This window comes from Puntigrus tetrazona, chromosome 14 (genome assembly GCF_018831695.1).
Source record: "Puntigrus tetrazona isolate hp1 chromosome 14, ASM1883169v1, whole genome shotgun sequence".
Lineage (NCBI taxonomy): Eukaryota > Metazoa > Chordata > Actinopteri > Cypriniformes > Cyprinidae > Puntigrus > Puntigrus tetrazona.
Window position 1 is genome coordinate 22,325,126 of NC_056712.1, and position 22,547 is coordinate 22,347,672.

Sequence of the window (22,547 nt, forward strand, 5' to 3'; positions counted from 1 at the left end):
TGTATTTATAGCTTACTAATAGCTCCCAAGCTCTGCCCTTAGAATATGAGGTACCTGTATGACAAACACTAGTGAGAAAGCCACATGTGTGCATCATCATAGGGTATGTATAAAAAATAATGCCACAGGCAATTATGTACAATTATATTTGATCTTATGTTCATCTGAATCAGCAATATGTCATATCGGAGTCATGAATGCTCAAACTGTCATAAAAGATTTTAGATTTCTCAACATGCAAAGGGCAGTGCATGTGGCCAAAAAGAAAGCTGTAAGCATGTATCATGATGAAATATACGGCTATAAACAGTTGAAATTCAATACATGCTATAAGAATGCGTGTCTTAGTGACTGAAAATACTATCAAAGCTGAAAAGTTCCTAATTGAGTCTCTAGCTTGTAGTCATGCAGTCATACTTCAGGGATCATGAAAATACTGATAGAATGCACCAACGGTATATCCTTCATTCTGGGTTTAACACAACAAAAACACCAACTTGGTTTATTAAAACAAAACCATGCAAGATTTACTGAGCTTTGCACAATCCACATTAAAAACCTGTCTAGGGACTACTATTATTTTGTTGTACAGCGGTAATTTTGTCTTGCACCTGTGGCACTTTCTGTAAGATCAGTACTAACAGAAGTTCACTAATGAAAAACTGGCTATAAATCACGGGTCGGAAAAATAAATTAGGATTATGGGCCTGCAATGCTAGATTGGTTTGGGGATGTGCAAAGAACAAAGACAATTTAAACACAAAGGAAACAGACATTAATAAAAATAAATAAATAAAAATCTTTGCGCTGATATGCTGCAGCTGAACTTTGCTCAAAATCCTTCACTTTTATGATTCATGCTCTACGTAAGGACAAAATACAGCAAAGTCTGTTTTTGATTGAATGTTAAAAACGATGCTACATATGCAGGCTTCTAGTTCAGATTGTGGTATCCGGGGTGGCCTGGGATGTAATTTATTTCACAAGGCCAGTTCTAAATCACATTCAGAATATTGTAGGCATCTGGCAGGAGCTCCTCAGAGGGTCATTAAACAGGTTTAATTGAATCTGTCGCCAGTTTTGACTAGACCGAAGAGCAATGGGAATAGCATATTTATTTCACTCCTTGTTGACTGGAGTATCTTACAGTGTTACGATTCTTGAACAACCAGATCTCAGGTTTTGCCATTTAGAAATGTCAGTATCAACTTACTATGTATGAAATATTCTCTACGTAGCCCTTTAGTGCACGTGCCATGAAGTATATAATTGCCAAGTCCTGATTTCGATGCGTTTCATATTTTGTTGACCCTGGAACAACATTTTAATAAAAAAAATTATAAATTATAAATAATAAACCTAACTCTCCCATGAGTAATGCCTGAATATATTTGTGCAGGTTTAATTAAAAGAAACATAGATTTTTGAGTATTAAAGAGAGAAACCCCGAAACATGCACGCACGTTGGCCCCAAAAACTATTTTGAAGTTTAAAATACATGAAAATCATTTCAAAATATCAATGATGTGCGAACACAGCTTTTAGGAAAATGATTTGACAGAAGGGAGTTTGTTTGGTTTAGTATGAAAGAATAAAAGATGTAGTGTTCAAAATAAAGAAAAAAAGTCGTTTGAATAATTCCTGGTAGTCAAACCAGTGGAACACGTCCATAGGTAATGTGATGAGTTACACCTCATATACATCAATTACAATTAAAGTCATTGCAAAAATAGGGGATATAAAATGCAGTGAAAAAAAGGGTTTAGAAACATGCTGCATGTCTGCAGATGCCACTTAATATTTTGACATTTCCATGTATTTATAGCTTGCTAATAGCTCCTAAACTCTTCCCTATGAAGTCCCTGTATGACAAACTGTACTGTGTAAGCTATCACGTGTGCTATGATGATGCAGGGTGATTCATCACAGGGATAATGAAGGAACCTGATGAAAAGTACTTTGCTATGCTTCATTTGTGTGATGAGAGAAAAAGAACATCAGTCAGTCACACTGTCGGTATCTGTTTGTCTTTCAGTTGTGAAAGTAGGCTACAAAGTCTATGCTAATCGTCGTCATTTCATTTGTATTATCGGTTTATTGTCATTTAATGTATACGTTTTTGTGGAGGTGAAATCAGACTGAACTGCCTGAGCCCAAAGCAGCATACACATCTCATAATACATTTTATGATTCGAGCCATTCACACACATTTACTGAACTCCACGAATTAAGGGAATGCAGAGGTTTTACCAGCAAAGACTGAAGCCACTTAAGGATAAAATGAACTGGGACAAAGCGAGGCTAAAAATTGTATCCAGTAATCCTGTGTTCTCTGCTTCTCCCTTCTTTGTTTTTCCATTTCACATGGCATCTGTATCACACTTTTAAATCATTTACAAAACCTTTCTTTGGGTAAACACTAAAAATATAACAGGTTTTAAAACGCACCCGCCTGTTCCACGATATGCAACGGAGGCCAGTCGCATTATGTCACAGCCAGGCAGTGAAAATGTTATGTATCCCAGAGCTCTCGACATTGCTATGGCCAGGAAGCATGCATTCTTTCTTACAAAATGACTTTCTATAATAAAAAGAACAGTCACGTGTGACATTAAACACACTCTGTATATTCTTGCGATTTTAGCTTTCAGTGAGTGCTTTGTTTAACTGCAGAGAAGCACTGCCCCCCAATGGCCATGTGATGGCACAAGGCCTGGGAAACCAAACATCAAGCTGTCATTTCATACTAAGAGATATAATAACCATAATAATGTGTCTATTTCTCAGCGCTATGTTATTCAAAGCCATCAGGTTTTCTTTAATAGAATGCCCTCAGGCAGCTTTCTCCTGACTGTCGACAAAACTTAGGTAGCGCAAGCTTCGCTGAGCAGTAGCTATTAGTACTTTTAGCTCAAAACTGAGCTCATTTTGTGATAATATTGCTATATTTACACGTGTTTAGTTAATTCAGCACAACCCAACGGAAACAACTCGCAACATTACAAAATTAGCACAACACAAACTCAGTTAAAGCATTTAAAGAAATCTAAGGCAAGGAAAAGATGTTTCGATAAACCTCGCGTTCGGGCAGTCTTGTCATGTTTTCGAGAGAACAGAAGCAGCTAAATATTCATCTCCAGTTGGCTTTTCACTGACTGTGATTGTAGAGGCTCATTCATGTGATGAGTGATTCAAGCCAAAGTTGACTTTTCTGTAGCACAGAATGTTCTTGCATCTGTCAGCAGGGTGACTCATTTAGCAAATCGACACTGGTTAAAAAGGTCCCGTCTCTCAGAAGAAAAAGCAAGGTATCATAATTAAGTTTACGTCAGTTATATGACTCATCTTAAAAATAAGTGTTTGAAATTAGAAAAAAATTACTAGATTATTTTGTCCTGTCTTGCAGCCTTGATTGTCATAGACGTACATTATTAGTCACCACAGACACTTTATGACTTTTATAACTATTGGCATATTCTCAAATGTGTTTACATCCCCCATGCAAAGACTTCCCACTGTATAAAAATAGACTACCTAGCCTCCTTTTATACAATAAATCTTAATAAATGAGTTTGGCTTGTATTGTGCTTGCTACTCATTGCTGAGAGAACCTTGGGACATCTTGCAGTACATCATCAATGCTTTTTTTCCCCTGAAAATGTTGTTTACTTTCCTTCTCTTGCTAAAAGTAATTTCCAGTTGTTTATGACAACAGGCATACAACTGAAGAGCAATAGCTTGTTGCTTCTAAGTTTAAGTAAAAAATTGTACTCATGAAACTACAGTCAAAGTTGTTTTTTTTGTTTTATAAGATCGTCTGGCTTTCATGCAATCAATCACCATAACATTTTTAATCTGCTGTCTAGAATTTTACAGAAAATGATAAAACCTTACATTTTTTTACAGCCAGTGCTTCAGCAGAGTTTTAGGGTGATGGTCCATAGAGACGCTCCGCCACAGCTCCTCTAAGCTGACATAAAAGTGTGATATTTCTTTATTTCCCCAGATAAAAACTCTCTCACAAGGACACACGGAGTTTGGCTCTAAAGGTCCACTGCTCTCAGCAAGCCTTTATAACAATTGTCACTTTGTCACTATCAGAAGAGACTGTAGACGCTTCAAGCTCACAAATCTACTCTCCAACTGGAGCGGCCTTCAAATCATGACATGCAAAGCAAAACTGAGCGAAATATGAACAGGGGCATTGATTTTCAGTTATGAGGCTGAGTCAAGCAGTGTTTGCACACAGTCAGACATTATGTTTGAGCAGCTGGTAAGTGATTTCCGGTCTGTAGATTATTTAATGTTCAATTTCTGTCCTCGAGAAGGTGTTTCTTGCGCATGCTAGATATTTGCTTTGGTGGCCAGCTGATGCTGATTTATTCACAGTTGGAAAGAGCTGCCTGTGCACGGTGTCATAGAGTACATGAGCTGTAAAGAATATCTGCACAGAGCTCTCAACATCCCATAGTGAGGCGGTTGCCACGGGAACTGGCTAGCGCAAATACCTCCTCGCTAAGATGATATAACGATAGTAATGGCATCATTTCAATAGCTCATTCTATTCTGTTTTATGTTATGAGAGAGTACAAAAGAGTGAGAGTAATAAAGATTGTCTAAAAAACAAACACGAGTCAGGCATAAAAGCAGACATAAAATGTATAGGCCTACCTCTCTTGGACAGCAGATGGCAGTAGAGTTGAATTTTGGACGACGTCTCTAATCTAAAGTTCAATTTGCATTTTAAAGCGCATTACCGCTCAAATATATCAGTAAGTGTGGCCAGATTTTTATTTAAAGTGGATACGATGGTTGTTATTTTAACTGATTTACCAGTAAACATGACATCTTTGCCTGTGAGCAAAAAAAAAAATGTAAACTAAATTTCTCTCGTTTTTAAACTAACCTTTCGTTATAATACTTTGACTGAGTGCGTTCTAGCTTATATTTAAAGTTTAAAATTAACTAGTCCGCTACACTGTAACGCAACGCCTTTTTCTCTAGCCTGGCCGCATATTTTTAACCCCTTTGCTCCAGAGCCAGTATAGGTTGCAGCCATTATTAGGTCAAACCTTCATAGACACAGAAGACATGGACAGAAATGTAACATAAGCTGAACGAACCAATACTGCAGAAGTTACTCTTTTTAATTCCGTGTCTACAATTGCTTAGAGGGAGATTTAGCTTTTCCTGGCATGCAGACTGCACCGGAAGAGAGTTAAAGGTTAAGCTAGAATGAATAAACTGAGGACTGCTGCTCCAGTTCCTCTTGCCCTCGGATGACGTTGAGCAGCAGGAATGAGGTTTTTGCCTCCCTGTCTCTTGTCCATCCTGCCACATTAGCTGGCCGTCTGCTCTAAGCTGCCCATTCCTGTTTGTCTTCCTGCTCAAGTCATTTCCCAGAAGACTTTTTTTTCCATAATGTTGAAAAGGGGGGGTGCTAGTTTGTTTGTAATGTACTCTTCAATGCCGTTCTCTTTAACTTTCATCACAAATTTTAAGCACAAAAACTGCATTACGTTAACAATAGCAATAATGAATTAAATATTTGTATATTTATTCTCCATTACTGCAGTTTGACTGTTGATCGCCAGTTTCAAATGAATCTGTCACATTTACTCTGGGTTACTTTGACATTTTAGACTTCCAACAGCATTTTATATTTGTCATAACATCCAGCAGCTGTCTTAAGTCTTGATTTACACACTGTTTCCGTCCCATTTGAGGTGCTGTAGCATAGGTTACAGCTCCCAAATAGACATCCTCCAAACATGACCCGCCTTCTCCTTTATGAGCTAATACTTCAACTCATAAATCAACTGACACAACAATAAATAAGGTGTCACGTCAATCCACTCATTTCGCAACTTTAAAATGGTCCTGTAGTCGTATCTTTAAGTCAATTAACCGGGAGCTTGAACATTCGTGTTTGAATAAATCTTTGAATACAGACATGTGATAAAACTCAGCATAGTTATTACACGACGGCTACAGAAGCCAATTATATGAGTCCAAGTATATGAGTATCCTCAAAAATCTCCAAATGCATTTCCACTTGGGCACATGATTGTTGGTTGAAGTAGAACTTCAAAAGCCTGAAAACATTTGAAAAAGACAAAAGGAAGTTTGGTGATGTTTAAAAACCTCATTTCACCACTGAAGACTTATTTTGAGCTGTAATGGCTTCCAAAGTTAACTTTTGTGTCACGCCTATATTTAGTGAAATGACATGGGCTCCTCCTAACCGTGTATAAGTCTAACAGCAGCTCAGATGATTCAGATGCCAATGTGAGGCCGATTCTCTGGCTGGCTGGACATGTGAATAAATGCTGTGTGCTGGGTCCCCTAATCTAGTTCTCATGTGGGGTTAACCCCTAGCACATGGGGACAGAGACAGCTTTAGTGAAACATGCCTGTGACTATTCTTTCTCTAACACACACACATACATAAACACACTCTCATGCACAAAGACATGCACACATCATAATCTCACACACATAGCTTATTTTACTCTTTGTTCTATGTGCATTCCTGTCAGGCAGACAATAGGAGCCACGGTATAGTGTGGCTGAGAATTTAAGAGCGAGAGAGAAACCTTAAAGGGATAGTTCATCCAAAAAAATTGTGTCGTAACCTGTGTAATGTTTTTCTCTCTCTCTCTCTCTCTCTCTCTCTCTCTCTCTGTGAAACACTGTTTTCTGTCCATGTAATCATATGTGAGTCATAAATTTCAAATCAAATACACTCTCAAACATGCATACATCATGATACTTTCCATAATGATGCTAGGGTGATGCATAGGGCAAGAATTGTTGTATAAACTTGTAATTTCTGTCGTATTGTAATGTACAGTGGACTTTTCTGTGCCTTGACCATAGTAGTATCCTTGCTGTCTGAAGAGTCAGAGAGCTCACAGATTTATCAAAAATATCTTAATTTGAAGATAGATGATAAATGAAGGTCTTATAGGTTTCTGAACGACATGACGGTCAATAATTAATGACAGAATTTTCATTTTGGGGTGAGCTATTCCTTTAAAGCTTCTTCATGGGGCATAAATGCTGATAAAGACTGCTTCATTTTAAGAATGTCGGGTGCCAGGGGTGTCACTTGAATAATATTTGGTCTCAGGATGTGTGTTAACAGCCGAGCACCATATTCGATTTGATAGCTGTGACAAAGAAAAACCATTTCGGTAAATCATTATTTATGATTTATGATATTTTGTTTTGCTGGGAGCTTGGCATGCCGTATGTTTACCATGAAGAAGAGCTGTATGAAGCGTCTTCAAAAACTCTTTATTAACAAATTATGACCATATTTTACTGTTCTTTTAAATCAAATTGACGTGTTTACTTCCACCCAAATGAACTTTCATAGTTTCATAAGTTTCTGTGGTCAGGGAAGAGTTAAATGGCTTGCATCCTACTGTTAGATCTGACAGCTGCACACAGTCCCCAAAGAGAGATTATTTTTGACAAACTGAATGGAACAACTGAAGGAAACCTGGCTATCTGCCTCAGGCATGTTGTGCTGTTTTTACACGCAGATAGCATCTTTCCGAGCTAAAAACCTATAACCAACATGCATCTCTGCAAACATCTACAGTGGCACAATTAAAAATCTCTTTTATCTAATCACAAAGTTCATTTTCAGGCTATAACATGCCCTAAAATGTGATTTAATCTCATTTTTTTCACCCATCTGTTTTATTCGTTTCATTTCTGGCTACACGTAGGGCAAGTTAATGTTGAGCAAGACTCATATTCCAGATGGGAAACTGAGGGGGGCTAATGTGCCCATGTTATGTCTAGAGCCGCCTGTTTTTGTGCAGAGGTATAAGCTCTCGTCGCTGCTTGTGTTCTATCTGATGCTTTCTACCCATCAAACTCTTACTGTACATCTGTCTGCCGACCAGGTGGGATGTTGCTGGGGTGATGTTGTCATAGCAACAATGAAAAGAAGGAACAAAAAAAGGTAGACAGCGAGCAGCAGTGTAAAATTCCTTCCCATACTTTCACATGCTTGAGAAATGGAGCAGGTCAGCTGGTGCAGGCAAATGAGAGGAGGATTTAAGGACACAAAAATGTGTGATGTCAGTATGGAAACAGCTGTGAGTTGGTATGAGTGACAAGAAATGCAATTTAAAAAAAAGTGTAGCTACAAGAATAAAAGAAATGACACGGAAAGGTCTGCTAAATTAACGATCAGCTGTCTTTTATAAATTTGATTAGGGTCACATGTTATGTTAGAATGCTAGAGAGGGAGAAATGGAGAATGCTTATTTGAAAATGGTGGTAATATCCTGCAAAAGAAGTGATCGGAGCAAATGGTATAAAAGCTTCCTTGTTATGAAGGGAATCAAAAGTGGAAATAGTCCCTAAATGACATACACAGGGTGGCAAAACTTGGCATGTTTTACACAGCTGACTGAAGAAATGGACAGGAAGTGATTAGATTGGAATCGCAGTGTCAACTAAAAGGAATTTCTTTGCCCTTCAAACATTGAAATAAAATGAGGTCATATGTAAAATCAGCTCTCAAAATATGTTTCTTTCCATTCCTATTATGGTATTATGTTTCTGATATGATAACAGCACTTCACTGTGGACTTACAGTAAAAACAAAAAAATTCTGCACCACTATTTCAATTAAACATTCTATTCTGCGAGATGGAAAATGAGATTGTTTTAAAAGTGATTGCAAACATCGGCACTCAAGTGTTTCACAAGTGTTTGGATATCATCTAGATGAGCAGAGGTGATTTGACATTCCAAATGACCTGGTTTTGTCTGGCGAAGTGTGTGGCAAGACGCAGCAAGTCTACTGCGCAGAGTAGTAATGCATTCTGGGTAGCTCTGCCAAACATTAAGTATTTTCACACTTATAAAAGAACCCTTGTGTGAGCTTATTTCTGTGGGTAAGGGTCACTTTAGGCTCTGAGAACTGACTGTCTGGTTGGCTGAAAAACTAAAAATCAAATGAGAAAGGCAACAGCAAAGAAAGAAGACGGCTGAACTCAGCTGCACTGAAACTGAACGATTTCTAGCATGAAAATAAACATCATAATTGTTCAGGGGTCACACTAAATTTAGCACCAAATACATTTAAAGTGATGAATAAAAGACCTATAAAAGAAAAGAGCATATGCTGGTTTTGTAGGTTTTGAAACGGCAATGCTGGTTTAAGCTGGTATATGCTGGTCCTTTGCCAGCATCACAGCTTCAAATATACCATCATATGCTGTTTTTTCTATAGCAGGGTGCATTCATGTTTCTTGCATCATTAGCATGTTGCTAGCATTTTGTGAACATCCCTGTTGAAAAAGGAACTGAGCTGGTCTCCCAGCCTGGCTGGGCTTGTCAGTCTGGTTTTAGTTGGTTGTTCCAACATGGTCCAACTGCCTGACCAGCTAAGATCAGCCTAGCCAGCTAAGGAAGTGATCAAAACTCCTCTAAAACCAGCCTGCTGACTAGTTTAAACAACCAGTTTTAGCTCTTTTTTTGTCAGCAGGGATATTACATGTTTAACATGTTATATAACATGTTTTAACATAATTATCGTGTTGCTATGTTTCTAGCATGCTGTTAACAGGATTTAAAACATTGTTAACATGCTGTTCGCATGATTTGATATTTTGTTACCATGTTTCTTAGCATGATTTGCATGTTGCAGGACAAATGGCAAACAGTTCCTGCCAGCCAATCAGAATTGATTGTTCAGACAGACCATGGTACTTTAAGCTATTTCAAAGATCATTTTCTCAAAATTGACAAACAGTGGTGCTAACAATTCGAGAAATATTGAAATGATTTTGTAACGAACTGATATGCAACTTGTATTCTTTACATTTGTTTTATTTTTTTTTACAAACGCAAATAACAGTACAAAAATAAACACTTCTGAGAGCACAATGAATACTGCCATTCATATGAAAGAAGAAGAAAAGAAGAATTCATATCATCTTCACAGTGATCAACACAAGTGCAACATTAATAGATTTAACTATGATGCTGGAAAAACAGCAGAATATAGCATGTTCTTGAAAAGCATATTGTATTAATAACTGACTGAAGCTACATAATGAGCAGAACATGCATTGATTATAAAACTGGAATTAAAAGTGCTTTGATATTGTTTATGGAATAGCACACATCTTTGACGTAACTAAAACAGGTGTCCTATGAAACTGAGCTGCTCTCTGTGACAACCTTACAGCTCTGTAAACATTAAACAGGCTAGATGTGGGACATTAATGTGCAGCTAACCGAAAGACTCGGTTTGAGCATTCAAATCGGTTACATCAGGTTTGCTGACATGTCATTAGTGGGTGGGATTTTGGACAGATGAAGCAGTTGAATTCAGAAGCTAAGGCTGGTAGAGGTTAACGAAAAAGCATATCACTTACAATGCCTTTAACTTGTGGAATGTCAGTAGGGGCAAACTTTAGCCCTGTAACTATAATTCCCTCACTTCATAAATAGGAGCAGCACTTACATCTTAATTTCTGTAGTGCATACAATTTTTTACTGAAAGAGCTTCAATTCAGCAGGACTTCGATGGCATACTAATCTGTCGAAATCATCAACGTTCATTGGAAACCAAAAGGTTTGCGGTTCATCTTACACACGGAAAGCTGAAGCTCCATCTGTCAGGAGTTCATAGGTACTACTTTAATCCCATGAGCATTAATGTACGTGAGCAAGACTTTGGCTCTTCTCTCAATTACGTCAATGAGTTTTTCAATGCCTTGACGGCCGCCTTGACTGTCCCAGTACTGCTGGTCGAGAAACAGCGATTGCAGGAGCTTTTCCCTGAGACGCTGAGACCTCAGCACCGACACGGACTGATCTGGTAGCCTGAAAGGGAAAAAAAATATATACACTAAAAAGCAACAATTGCAATACCATTTACACAATCACCTCAAACTAAATTGTAATGCTAACTGCTGTATTATGTAATGCTCGGCTGTAATGGAGATAACGTGTAAGCAGTGATACTCAAACACAGCAATGGCCAATCATTTCTTCTGATTTATGTTATTGCTCAAGTGAGCTTGCATTCCCAGAGATATCACATTAGCTGCATTGCCAGCAGAATCCCTTAGCTCAGACAGCACGTGTCAGATTGTTGGCGTATGCATTTGCTTACGTCTTCAGTGCTGTTGTGGAGGTGTTGGCTTACTGAAAGCCCAAACTTGTGGCCTCACCAAAATGAATTCAGTTGCAGTCTTAGTTGCAGCAATTACAAACCACCTCAGATTGTCCGCTAAGAACAAGAATAGAAGATGGCCAAAATTATATTTTATTTAAAACCATAATGTCTACGTAAACCTGATAACCTGTGGTGACTTGTAATTTAATCAAGCAAGCTGCAAAGATTTGATTTATTTGAGGAAATAAGTTTATTTATAAGTTCATTCAACTAAATATTGTTAGCATTTTAATTGAAATTGAATGCAGGTATGTTTTTAAAAGAAAATCGGTGACCCTGGACCATTAAACCAGTCTTAAGTCACTGAGGTATATTTGCAATAGCCAAAAATACATTGTATTATTGATTTTTCTTTTTTTTGATGTTGCCCAAAATCATTAGGATATTAAGTAAAGATCATGTTTAATTGAGATATTTTGTAAATTTCCCATCATGAATATATTAAAACTTAATTTTGAATTTTTGAAGTCTCTGTGATTTTTGACACTTACAATGTTATTATGGAGATACAAATTAAAGCTCATTGGTCATATTTGAACTGTAACTCTCACTCACTCTTTAATTCCTTCTAGTAGCCTGAAGTTCAGATTCCCCTCGTCTCGGTCAAAGTAGCCCTTGTTGTTGAAGAAAACCAGGTGGTGTGGGTCATGTTTGCGGTGGACTATGTGTCTCAGCTCTATGCTGTCCTTGTCTCTACATTCTTCATGGTCACCAAGCTCAACACAGGTGTCCTCTGGACGAGGCTTAAATCCACAGCAGTTTTTATCTAGACGTTCATAAATCTGAGAAGAAACTTAAGGTTTTAAGTTTAAATAAAATGTTGCAGTTGTTTTTCTGAACAACGTTGCTTATCAACATAGACACTGATAAAAGTGGAGTACCTGTAGGAGAAAATCAAAAACTACCAGCTTGCTCCATTCATGGTGGCCGATGCTGGTGCAGCTCCACTCTGGTTTAGGTATGATACCCCGATGCCAGCACTTGTGTTTGAGAGAGGATTGATATGAAGCCCAGTTCAACCTTTCAGAAGGTTGATCTACTACTGGGCTTAAAGATGGATCCCACAAAACCACCGGACAAGGCTGACCATCTGAAACAAGATTAATATGTATACAGTCATTAAAGTCAGCATCAGTTCTATTACAGGAACCCCAGCCTATAAAATCCACACACATTTTATTTGCCTTTAATGACCAACTAATAAAGCTTTCCTCAGACTTTTCTCAGAAGTGACTTCAATTTTAGCATTACTTTAATTCAAAATATGATTCAATATTTAAAAAAAAAAAAGAAAAAAAAAAAAGGGTAAATACCACTAGGTTTTTGCATTTTCCCTTGGTTTCACAGTGGTTTCTTTCAACTGAAAGAAATACTGCATTGACTGATCTTAAAATATATCAGTGCATTTGCTTTGTCTCAAGATGCACATCAGTAATATTTTTTCTAAGACATGTTAACAATTACTTAAAACGTCAGCTGAACTATGACCTAATCATGGCTTAGTTTAAGCCCCGTCTGTGAAACTGTGCCTTTGAGATGTAGGCTAAGTTTCAAAGACTTTTTTGGTACACTATCCCCCAGTTTCACAGACAAGACTTAAAATAGTCCCAGACTAAAATGCATGTTTGAGCGGTCTCAGCTGAAAATATCTTGAAATACGTCAGCATAATTTTTCTGTCAAGATGCACACCTGTAGTGTTTTCTTCTAAAGGCATTTTTGGAAAAGTTGCTTTAAAGATCTTAATTTAACTAATTGATATCTTAGGCCTAGTCCTGTGAAACCAGGCCTATATTCTTAACTAAATCCTAAATTTAAAAAAAAAAATGCAATGTCTGCTATTAAAAATAAATAATTACTATACAGCATAACAAATATAAATAAAATATGAAATGAATAAAAAGCTTTAGGTTTAAATAAATGCAAAATGAGGAAAACACAAAAATGGGGTAAAAACAATATTCAATCAGAAATTGTTAGTAAATTGCTGGGAACTGCTAAGTAAAATTTAATTAAACATGCAATGTTTGAAGCAGAAATATAAATTTTTTTAGTAAATATTTTTTAGTAAATATTGCTGGAAACGGCAAAGTAAGATTAAATTAAACATGCAATTTATGAAGCAGAAATATCAACTTTTTTAGTAAATTTTTTTTTTATATTAAAAAAAAAGTCATGCAGTGAACACTACCTCCAAGAGAGTGGAATCGTCTGCTGACAGCTGGCAAAGTTCTGTTCAGTCCCAAGATCCTGTCCAGATGAAAGGCGAACACCTCGCTCGTGTCCAAGGGTCGCTTGACAACACCGCAGCATTCACGACACTCCTCAACATCATCCGTGCCATTTGTCGCACTTTTAAATAAAATTAAAGAAGAGAAGCCCCGCGGTGCCACTTCATCAATGTGGGTGATTTTACTATCGGCTAAAAAGCGCATGGCAGCGATATCGTCGTTGCTGAACCACGGAGGAGCTCTTTCGCTGTATATCCTTATAGTTGAAAACCCAGCGTCACTGCCATCGAGCTCAGAATATCCCAGTGGTTTTTTAACGGCGCTGGTGCTGTGCCCCTCGTCCTTCCTGCCACCCTGCTGTCTCGCTTTAACTTTTTCTCTCCGGAGTTTGGGTCGCACTGTGCCCCTTATTATGGCTGGTTTGTGCCGCTTAGATTTGAGCGTAATGTACACCACATTAGACCTGGTCGGGCTCACCGATTCGTTCAGCTCCCCGTCGGAGGGGTCCCGGTCATTTCTGCTCTGGGAATAAACGCCGTTTCCAGTCCACGGATCAGAACGTTTGTCCTGGCGGGCAGACCTGCGACTAACGTGAACGGTGAAAAACAAATAAACGAAGCACACCACGGCTATAATCAAATACTTCCGAACGGCGGAATATTTCCCACAGTGGCAGGCTTTCAAAAAAGAAACCGACATGTACATCAAAGAGTCCCAGACATCTCCAGGACGAGTCGAACGCGTATCCATTGGTACGAGCGTCTGCGCATGGTTAAGTCGGTTTTCTTTCATCCACGTTAGAACGGCGTTCGTTTACATGTTGATGGCAGACAGGAGCTTCTGACGGTCCTCTCAGCGCAACCGCTCCAGCATGAATGAGACAACTGTCCCGATGCCGGATCAGCTGAGATAACAGTCCCAAACTAACAAGAATGCCCCTTGTCCTTACGCCCATTTGCGAGCGCAAGTCATTAAAACTATTCTAGTCACATTTTCCGTGTATTTTTCTGCGCACATGCCTTTGCCGACCCTGCTGAGAAATATCGATCTAAAAATCTCTAAGACCACCAGCAAACCAAATAAGGCTGGTTTACGTATTTATGGTGAGGATGAGAGCTCATCGACTTCCATTCTTGCTGGAAACGGGTTTAAGGCGCTTCTGAGCAACAAGACCTTTCTGAGCTTTATTTTTACAAAAACTGCTGATAAATTACAAAACAAGCAAACTCATTAACCAGATCCCTCAGGAAGACCTTCAAATGAATTACAATACAACACAAAGTTTCTTGTGCGCACCTGCCTGTAAACAATGTTGCTTTGACATGTTCTGTACTTGATTTTACTGGAGACAATAACAATGGCAATAACGCATAATAATGATGGGTTCCAGTAAAGAGAACCTGGCACAGAAACAGTGCAGACCTCGTAGTCATTTACATGGAATGCATCTTTTTAAACTGTAGACTGTTCTCTAGATCATATACACACATCTTTATAAGCGCTTATCTAACTTTGTCAGTCTTATTGGAGACATAAAAAGTCATTAATTCATGGGTCTTGGGTCACACTCGGATTAGAAAATACAACAAATATAAACAAATTTATTAAGCCTACATAGCAAGGGGAAATGGTTTATTTATATGTTTGAATGTACACAACACCTATAATTAATTTTGATAGCAATTAAAAATGCTAGAGCAAGTAACGTGCAAGGAACTGCAGAGGCCTAACTTGGCTTAAAACTTGATCCAACATCGCCACCTTGTGGTAACAAAACAGAGGCTCACATCTTTGAATAGGCGGTTAACAGAGAGCCAGCCAGAACAACACAAGACGCCAAAGCAAACAGCAGCAAGTTCCCAAGTCCCTGAGGAAATAAAATCAGTTTGTTAGGACAGCCTAAACAGAAGACTACTCTACTTAAGCGTTTTACTATAACAAGTAGGCTAATGAATCAATATTAAAATAAAAGTAACTGCTTCGATACACTGTTCTCTAAAGATAAATCGCTACGTAAAATCATTTATCGAGCCATGTCATATGAAAATGCACCCTGAAACACTGAATGAATGCAAACAGCTTCATGTTACCTACTTTGACCTCTTTAAATACCACACTTCCCCACAGAGCAGCGACTAAGCCGTAACCCTGAAAGCAAATTAGAACACACTATCATTAAATACGATTTGTAATGCAAGGTGAATGTGGACATAAAAGATTTTTTTTCCCAGTGATACTTACAGCATTAATTATAGGGAATGTGATCACTGCACTAAGGTAGTAATTTGCCATAAGCCAGGCATATGTGGCTAATCCCCACATCAGGCCACTCAAAAAACCTGCGCGGAAGATCTTACTTACACAGCAGCTCAACATTCAGATACAAAACATTCCTGAAGAGATTCCATTGCAAATGTATTGTGTTCAGTGCGATGCACGCTTAAATTAATAGAACCTCATTACACAGCAGTTAAAGTAAAGACGACGCGAAGGAAAGCATGTTAATTACCAGGTAAGATGGCTCTAGGATAAATCCGAGGCCTGTTCTTCATGACTGCGCAGTAAGCAAGAAAATACACCGTGCTTGTGAGGAAAATTCCACTGTAATGGGCAAAGCAGTAGTCAATTTCTGTAATGACAGGAAAAAAAAAAAAAACAGGCCATTAAGTGTTTTTTTAAGGTGTAGTACAATTGCACGTCACTTTTAATTTAACTAACCCACATACCATTCTGACTGGATCCAGTGAACACACTTGAATTGGTTGTGGCATGGACTTTAATATAGAAAACAGGCACAAACGCAGAACCATACAGCACACCTGAAAATACGGCCAAGATGCAGCCCCTATAAAGAGAAGAAAATCCATTCAGATGTCTTGCAATACTAGAATCTAAGGCTGAAAATACCATAGATGTCAATTTAAAACTTAAACAAAAAAAAGTGCATTGAAATAAAACAAGTGCAAGAATATCTTAGCACAGAAACCATCAAAACAGACTTTCCAGTACAGTGTTGATGGACTAGAAATGAGGAAAACTGCAACAAGAACGGAACTTGGAGGGCCTACAAATACTTACAACACTCTCTTGCTTTTTGGTGAAATTGTGTCCACCCATGAATCACCGGGGCTTGTGCTGTCTGGATTCAACCTCTGAAGTCAGACGTGTGAATGCACATGTGCACAAAATCTCAGCAAAGATTTGGGTATTCAAGACATAATACACAAAGCGATATTCTGCATAAACAATCGTAATAGCTCTTAAGCAAGGAAAAACCCTAACAAACCCACCCTATCATCAATCAACAAAGGCATGGATTCGGTAGACGTGCGTTTCTGAACATCGCTTTTCACAAAGAAGAATATGATGGCACTGAAACAAAGACATGATTGTGTTACATAAACTGCACCACAGGGTTCTCTCTCACAATAAATAAAAAAGGTAAGGACGTTTTTATTTCATATCCCATAAAATCAGATGAAACTGTGGATCCAATACAATGTGACTTCGGGTCTTAGGAGGAGATTTATCCTGCCTTACACAGTATATTACATTTTCAATTGCAGAGAAACTTTTAGGCAAGTAAAGACAGCAGCTCTTTGATCTCTAATGGATTTTTGTGAGGTGTAACTCCTAAGTGAACTGGAAATATCTTTGGGATGGAAATATTGTCCGGCCGTATTAAATCAGTGTGCCTACAGCGTTTCCTTTCTATGGCCGTGGCTTTTGAGGACACAAATTTATTAAGTCTTCATTAAACAAAGAAATATCCTCTTAATTGCCTGCCTTCAAATACGATGCACACAACTACTGCTTAAGGATATCATGTTGCCTGCTCTTTCATTACCTTAGGAGACAAAGGCCAGCTCCACAATAATTGTGTATCGGTTTGGATACTTCCTCTGGACGCAGACCAAACCAGCCAAATCTTGAAAGGAATGAATTAAGAGGTAAATTCCCCTCTGCCTTTAATTAAAAACATGGATGGTACTTTTCATTATATTAACCAACAATGAGCAGTTATGTTAATAAAAATGCTATTGTTCATTGTTAGTTTATGTTAGCTCAGGTCGATTTTTTTTATAATGCATTATTGAATGGTGGAATTGATGTTAAGCTTAATAAATACTTTAGAAGCACTTTTTGGTGCTAGTCAGTGTTAACAAAAGTAGTTAACTAATATTAAAAAAAAACTAAACCTTAATCTAAAGCAAAAAAAAAAAAAAAAAAAAAAAAAAAAATTTAACATGAAAATATTTCTGGAAATTTCAAAAAAGCATGCAAATAAACATTTGTATCACAGAAATTGCTAAATTTATAATTAAAATGCAATATCATTATCCTTTTTTTTTTTTTTTTTTTTTTTTTTTTAAATCTGTCATCTGACATTTAACATTATGTATTTAGCAATGATTTAAGTGTTTTCTACATGCTTGTGTCACCGATGCACTGCTCAGATGTTATAGCCTGGGCCAGCATGGAAATCCATGTTCCAAAGTTTTACATCAGGAAATTCAGTTCATCCCTAGTTTAAGCCCTCTCTGTCAAACATCAGTCTGGCTTACCTTGAGCTTGTCCATCCAATTAGCAATCCACTAGATCCCCAAAGCAAAATTCCAAGTCCAAGGCCAATAAACTTCACAACGGGGACTGCGGTTATATTTCCTGAGAGGTAAATCTGTTACAAATAACGGCGCTATATATTAAACACAGGTTTATTCACTCACACGTATGATTTACCAGTGGCCCAAAGTGCTCCTCCAAGCATAGCGGCGGGATGAGCTCTGGAAGGGCGAAACATTGTGTCCGTAACCAGTCCAACAAACCATATAGCTGAACAGCAAATCCACTGGAAAAACATTCCTGCAAAGACAACGGATTTTAGCACAAAGCTGTTTTAAATGTTTCCTTGACGCATTAAAGTTACACTTACCATCGCCGATATCAACCGTTTTGACAGGAACAAAGTAACTTCCATACAACAGCACTGCAAGCACACAGGCCACAAAGCCATAGGTGGTGTCTGTACTGCTGGCTTCATTAGAGGACAAGGGCTCTAGGTATAAAACAAAACTGAAGGTTGAGCACATGCTTATTGCATGTATGCTCTTTATGCAAAAAAAAAAAAAGCATAATAACAGCGTCTGTTGGTTTTTTTAAGCACTGAAATTGCCAAAACCACACACCCAGAAGTGACACAGTCAACAGTAGATCAAAGTATTTAACTTTGTTCTTAATATTTAACATTTAATATACCTTCAGCTGACAATGTGCTACTGCATCTTACAACAAAGAGCACAATAACAGCTAGCAAAGCCATCAGTGTCCTATTCGGTCCCTCGCTCTAGGGACAAGCACTACATTTGTTATTGTGGCAATGCAGTGAAGTGGTTTGTTGTAAACCAGGTGTCATTAATTGGCCCCGCTATCACTCCATACTAACCAATCAGTGCGTTGTGGGGAGGTGCTTATTTCTCTTTAAAGAAGCCTCAGTAACCATTTATTGTTTTAGTTTTTTCCTCACATAATAATGAATGGTGACTTAAGCTAATTCTCCTTTTTTGTTACAGAGAAGAAAGTCATACGGGTTTGTAACTGAGGGCATAAAAAAGTATAGATGATATTTTGGGGTGAGGTTTTGTTTAGAATTGAACGCAGTTTCCAAACAGCTCCACTAGATGGAGATCGCGATACAGCTTGTTTTGATTCCGCGAGCCTTGCGCAGAAGGAGGACGGTTAGCCAATCAAATGAGTTTTGGCCAGCATCTCAAATTCGTACAAACAACACTACTCTCTAACCTAACCCTGATAAACACTAAACACTATGTGAGTTAAGAGTAACAATACCATGTTTTTCCTGTATTGAATGTCATTTTGAATTTTAAAATGTTGAACTGTAAAGTAATGTTAAACATTTAAGATCAATAGCACACTAGATTAGAACTAGAAGTAGTAGGCAGTAAAAATTCTTGACATGAATAATCTTTTTTTGTCTTATCATCAGACTACTTCTGCTTTTGTGTCAGCCTCTTAATAGCCATAAATGTTTATTCTCTGCAACGTTGTCGATAGCAGACGAAAGACCTGTGTAAAAAGATTGACTGTTGCGTAAAGTGTGTCGTTGCCATGGAAACTGAGGGCAAGGTAAGGAAACGACAGGAAATGAATGTATTGTTGTAGCAAATGAAAGCAGTCTCTAATGCTCAGCCATGCTGAATTTATTTGATCCAAAAAGCAGGAAAACAGTGGTATTGTGAAATAATATTAAAATTTTAAACAGCAGCATTATCTTTAAAAATCCTTTTAATGCTTTGAATAAGCTTTTTTTGTATAATCATCAGTTTATTGTTTCACTGGTTTAGTGCATGTTAAAAAGTATTCTTTTAAGATGTAACTCCTTAGATTGAGGTTCCATTTGTTAATATTAGTTCACTACTTTTGTTAACACGAACTAAAAAGTGCTTCTAAAGTATATATTCGTCTTAACATCAATTCCAACATTTACTAATGCATTATGAAAAATCGACCTGAGCTAACATAAACTAACAATGAATGGTAGTAAAATATATTGGGGGAAACTTCATACATTTTAGGAGTCTTTGATAACTAAAAATAATTTTTTTTTAAATGCAAATTTAATTATAATACCATTTTTTTTTTAAATAATTTGTAATGTTGTAAAAGTGTTTGTAGGTTTTTTTAAAGGTTTGAATGGTAGTGCATATATTTAATTTGATTCCTAAGGTAATCAAGTGCAAGGCAGCAGTGGCCTGGGAACCGGGAAAAGCACTCTCCATTGAGGAGGTGGAGGTTTCCCCTCCCAAAGGACATGAAGTACGAATTAAGGTAGATCCTTATATTGTGTTAGGCCGAATGTAAACCTAAACTTAAAATGCCAGAAGTAGGTCAGATAGAATAACCAAGTTTTTTGCTATGAACTATATGCTTTTAATGTATTATTATTATTTATTGTGCTTTCAAAGGACCGAGTATTATTTTATTTAACTAAGAAGTGTCTTTTAATCAACTCTTTTTAGATCGTAGCATCTGGAGTATGCCACTCAGATTGGGCTTACCTTTATGATGTTGCTAAAATGAAGCCACGGCCTTTTCCTTTGATCCTGGGACATGAAGGGGCTGGGATTGTGGAGAGTGTTGGTCCAGGAGTCACAAAGGTATCTAAAGGTAAACCAAAAAATCCATCATGATCATACTTCTAACAAGATATTAAATGTTTATAAATGTAAGTTCTGATTCATCCTAGATAAATTAATGTAGAAAGCATATGACATACAGTATTTCAGAAAACTTTATTTTTATATATCTGCAGGAGATAAAGTCATCCCTCTCTTCCTGCCACAGTGTGGACACTGTGAACGCTGCCTGAGTCCAAAGACAAACCTCTGCACCAAAAACTGGTAAGAATAATTATAACATTAATATTTATTTATAATAAATCCTATGTGTTTTTCATCTGCTTTTGAATAGAGATTAACTGTAATTTTCTTTGCCTCCCAGGGACAAAACTCAACAGGGTGTTCTTGCAGATGGCACCAGCAGGATCACCTGCAAGAATCAGCAGATTTACCAGTTTATTGGTATCAGCACCTTCTCTGAATATACTGTCGTCCCAGAGGACAATGTCACCAAGATTCACCCAGACGCTCCACTGGACAAAGTCTGTCTGCTGGGCTGTGGAGTGTCTACAGGATATGGAGCAGCAGTGAACACAGGCAAAGTGTGTGATGTCCACTTTTATGAAATAGAAATAACATCTCACAAGCTTGTAGCATGTGTTTATATTTATTGTCCTCCCCAGGTAGAATCTGGCTCTACATGTGCAGTGTTTGGTTTGGGAGCTGTCGGACTGGCAGCTGTCATGGGATGCAAGGCTGCCGGTGCTTCCAGGATCATAGCTGTAGACATCAATCCAGACAAGTCTGAGATCGCCAAGACTTTTGGAGCAACTGAGTTTGTGAACCCTAAAGATCACAGTAAACCCATTCAGGAGGTGCTGAAGGAGCTGACTAATGGTGGAGTTGACTTCTCTCTTGAGTGTGTGGGGAATGTGGGAGTAATGGTAATTTTATATAACCACTGTGTATTATTATTATTATTATTATTATTATTATTATTATTATTACATTTATGAGTGATCAAAGATGAACTAACATAGTTTCCTCTGATCAGAGGGCTGCTGTGGAAGTCTGCAGTCCTGCAGGGGGAATCTGTGTGATTGTGGGTTGGATTGAGGTGGAGGAGCTTTCTCTGGCCCCCCTGGATATTCTACTAGGAAGAACTCTGAAAGGCACTTATTTTGGAGGTAAGTGCTTCCCCTGTATTTAGTGTAGTGTGAGCTGTTATGATGACAAATGCACAAAATGAGTAATTTTTCAGTAAGTTACCTGTTGATTTCCTGATTGTCAGGTTGGAAGAGTGTTGAGGCCGTGCCCAGACTTGTTCAAGACTACATGAGCGGGAAATTTCTGCTGGATGAATTTGTGACACACAGACTGACTCTAGATCAGGTTAACCAGGCCTTTGATCACATGATCACTGGAAAAAGGTACGTTTTTTGCATCTTTTAATAAACACAATTATGGATTGTATTTTTGATGAAAAACACCAGAAGATCAGAAGACCATTGAATACATTTATAAAAATCTCTCTCTCTCTCTCTCTCTCTCTCTCTTTTGGCAAGTCTAGGCATGAATAATTTGCAAAAAATGTATGTAATTTGCCTATCTGTTTCTCTCTTCCTTAGTATCCGGACAGTGATTGAGATGTGAAATAGAGATGATTCTAAATATCCTTCAAACAACTCAAGTATTTTGGTGGGTTCCTCTCACCTTTCTAAAGACTCACAATCAATGTCATAAGATAAATGTCTGCAAATCCCTTCTCACTGATTGGCTGAAGAAGCACATAGGAACAGTGAAATAAAGGAAAGAACATTCACTGACTAAAGCATTGCTTGCTTGATATTTTGGTCTCTTGTCTCGAGGAGAATACAAAGACTATGTCCATGAAACTGTTCCACACAATAAAGCCAAATTTGTTGAATTTGATTTGGTTGTATCTCTGTTCTATTAGCAGCAGATAG

General features: G+C 37.8%; 3 protein-coding genes across 10 annotated transcripts; 1 reads left to right on the forward strand and 2 right to left on the reverse strand.

Moving 5' to 3' along the window:
- Positions 1-10,118: 10,118 nt before the first annotated feature.
- Positions 10,119-14,528, reverse strand: gask1b (golgi associated kinase 1B). 2 transcript variants are annotated; one of them, XR_006252522.1, is made up of 5 exons: positions 13,405-14,528; positions 12,097-12,305; positions 11,771-11,997; positions 11,153-11,269; positions 10,719-10,860 (listed from the first exon to the last, which is right to left on the reverse strand). XR_006252522.1 is itself a non-coding variant. In XM_043257218.1 (4 exons), exons 1-4 carry the CDS (start codon positions 14,234-14,236, stop codon positions 10,653-10,655), a joined length of 1,476 nt encoding a protein of 491 aa, XP_043113153.1. In that variant the 5' UTR covers positions 14,237-14,528; the 3' UTR covers positions 10,119-10,652. The 2 variants fall into 2 exon arrangements, 1 of the variants encoding a protein (XP_043113153.1); XM_043257218.1 differs by lacking the exon at positions 11,153-11,269 and having other exon boundaries at positions 10,119-10,860.
- Positions 14,529-15,059: 531 nt separating this feature from the next.
- On the reverse strand, positions 15,060-18,842 carry tmem144b (transmembrane protein 144b). 2 transcript variants are annotated; one of them, XM_043257227.1, is made up of 12 exons: positions 18,701-18,842; positions 18,378-18,500; positions 18,185-18,307; positions 18,010-18,109; positions 17,292-17,372; positions 16,735-16,816; positions 16,523-16,596; positions 16,171-16,289; positions 15,954-16,073; positions 15,686-15,783; positions 15,539-15,592; positions 15,060-15,311 (listed from the first exon to the last, which is right to left on the reverse strand). In XM_043257227.1, the coding sequence occupies exons 1-12, from the start codon at positions 18,762-18,764 to the stop codon at positions 15,228-15,230; spliced, it is 1,122 nt and encodes a 373-aa protein (XP_043113162.1). In that variant the 5' UTR covers positions 18,765-18,842; the 3' UTR covers positions 15,060-15,227. The 2 variants fall into 2 exon arrangements, with proteins under 2 accessions (XP_043113162.1, XP_043113163.1); XM_043257228.1 differs by lacking the exon at positions 17,292-17,372.
- A 145-nt stretch (positions 18,843-18,987) lies between these two features.
- Positions 18,988-22,512, forward strand: LOC122357708 (alcohol dehydrogenase class-3-like). Of its 6 annotated transcripts, none has more exons than XM_043257223.1 (10): positions 18,988-19,270; positions 19,449-19,588; positions 20,189-20,290; positions 20,482-20,629; positions 20,775-20,862; positions 20,963-21,182; positions 21,264-21,524; positions 21,635-21,767; positions 21,872-22,010; positions 22,209-22,512. In XM_043257223.1, the coding sequence occupies exons 2-10, from the start codon at positions 19,571-19,573 to the stop codon at positions 22,231-22,233; spliced, it is 1,134 nt and encodes a 377-aa protein (XP_043113158.1). In that variant the 5' UTR covers positions 18,988-19,270; positions 19,449-19,570; the 3' UTR covers positions 22,234-22,512. The 6 variants fall into 6 exon arrangements, with proteins under 6 accessions (XP_043113158.1, XP_043113154.1, XP_043113155.1 ...); XM_043257219.1 differs by having other exon boundaries at positions 19,517-19,588; XM_043257220.1 differs by having other exon boundaries at positions 19,520-19,588.
- The last annotated feature ends 35 nt before the right edge of the window (positions 22,513-22,547 follow it).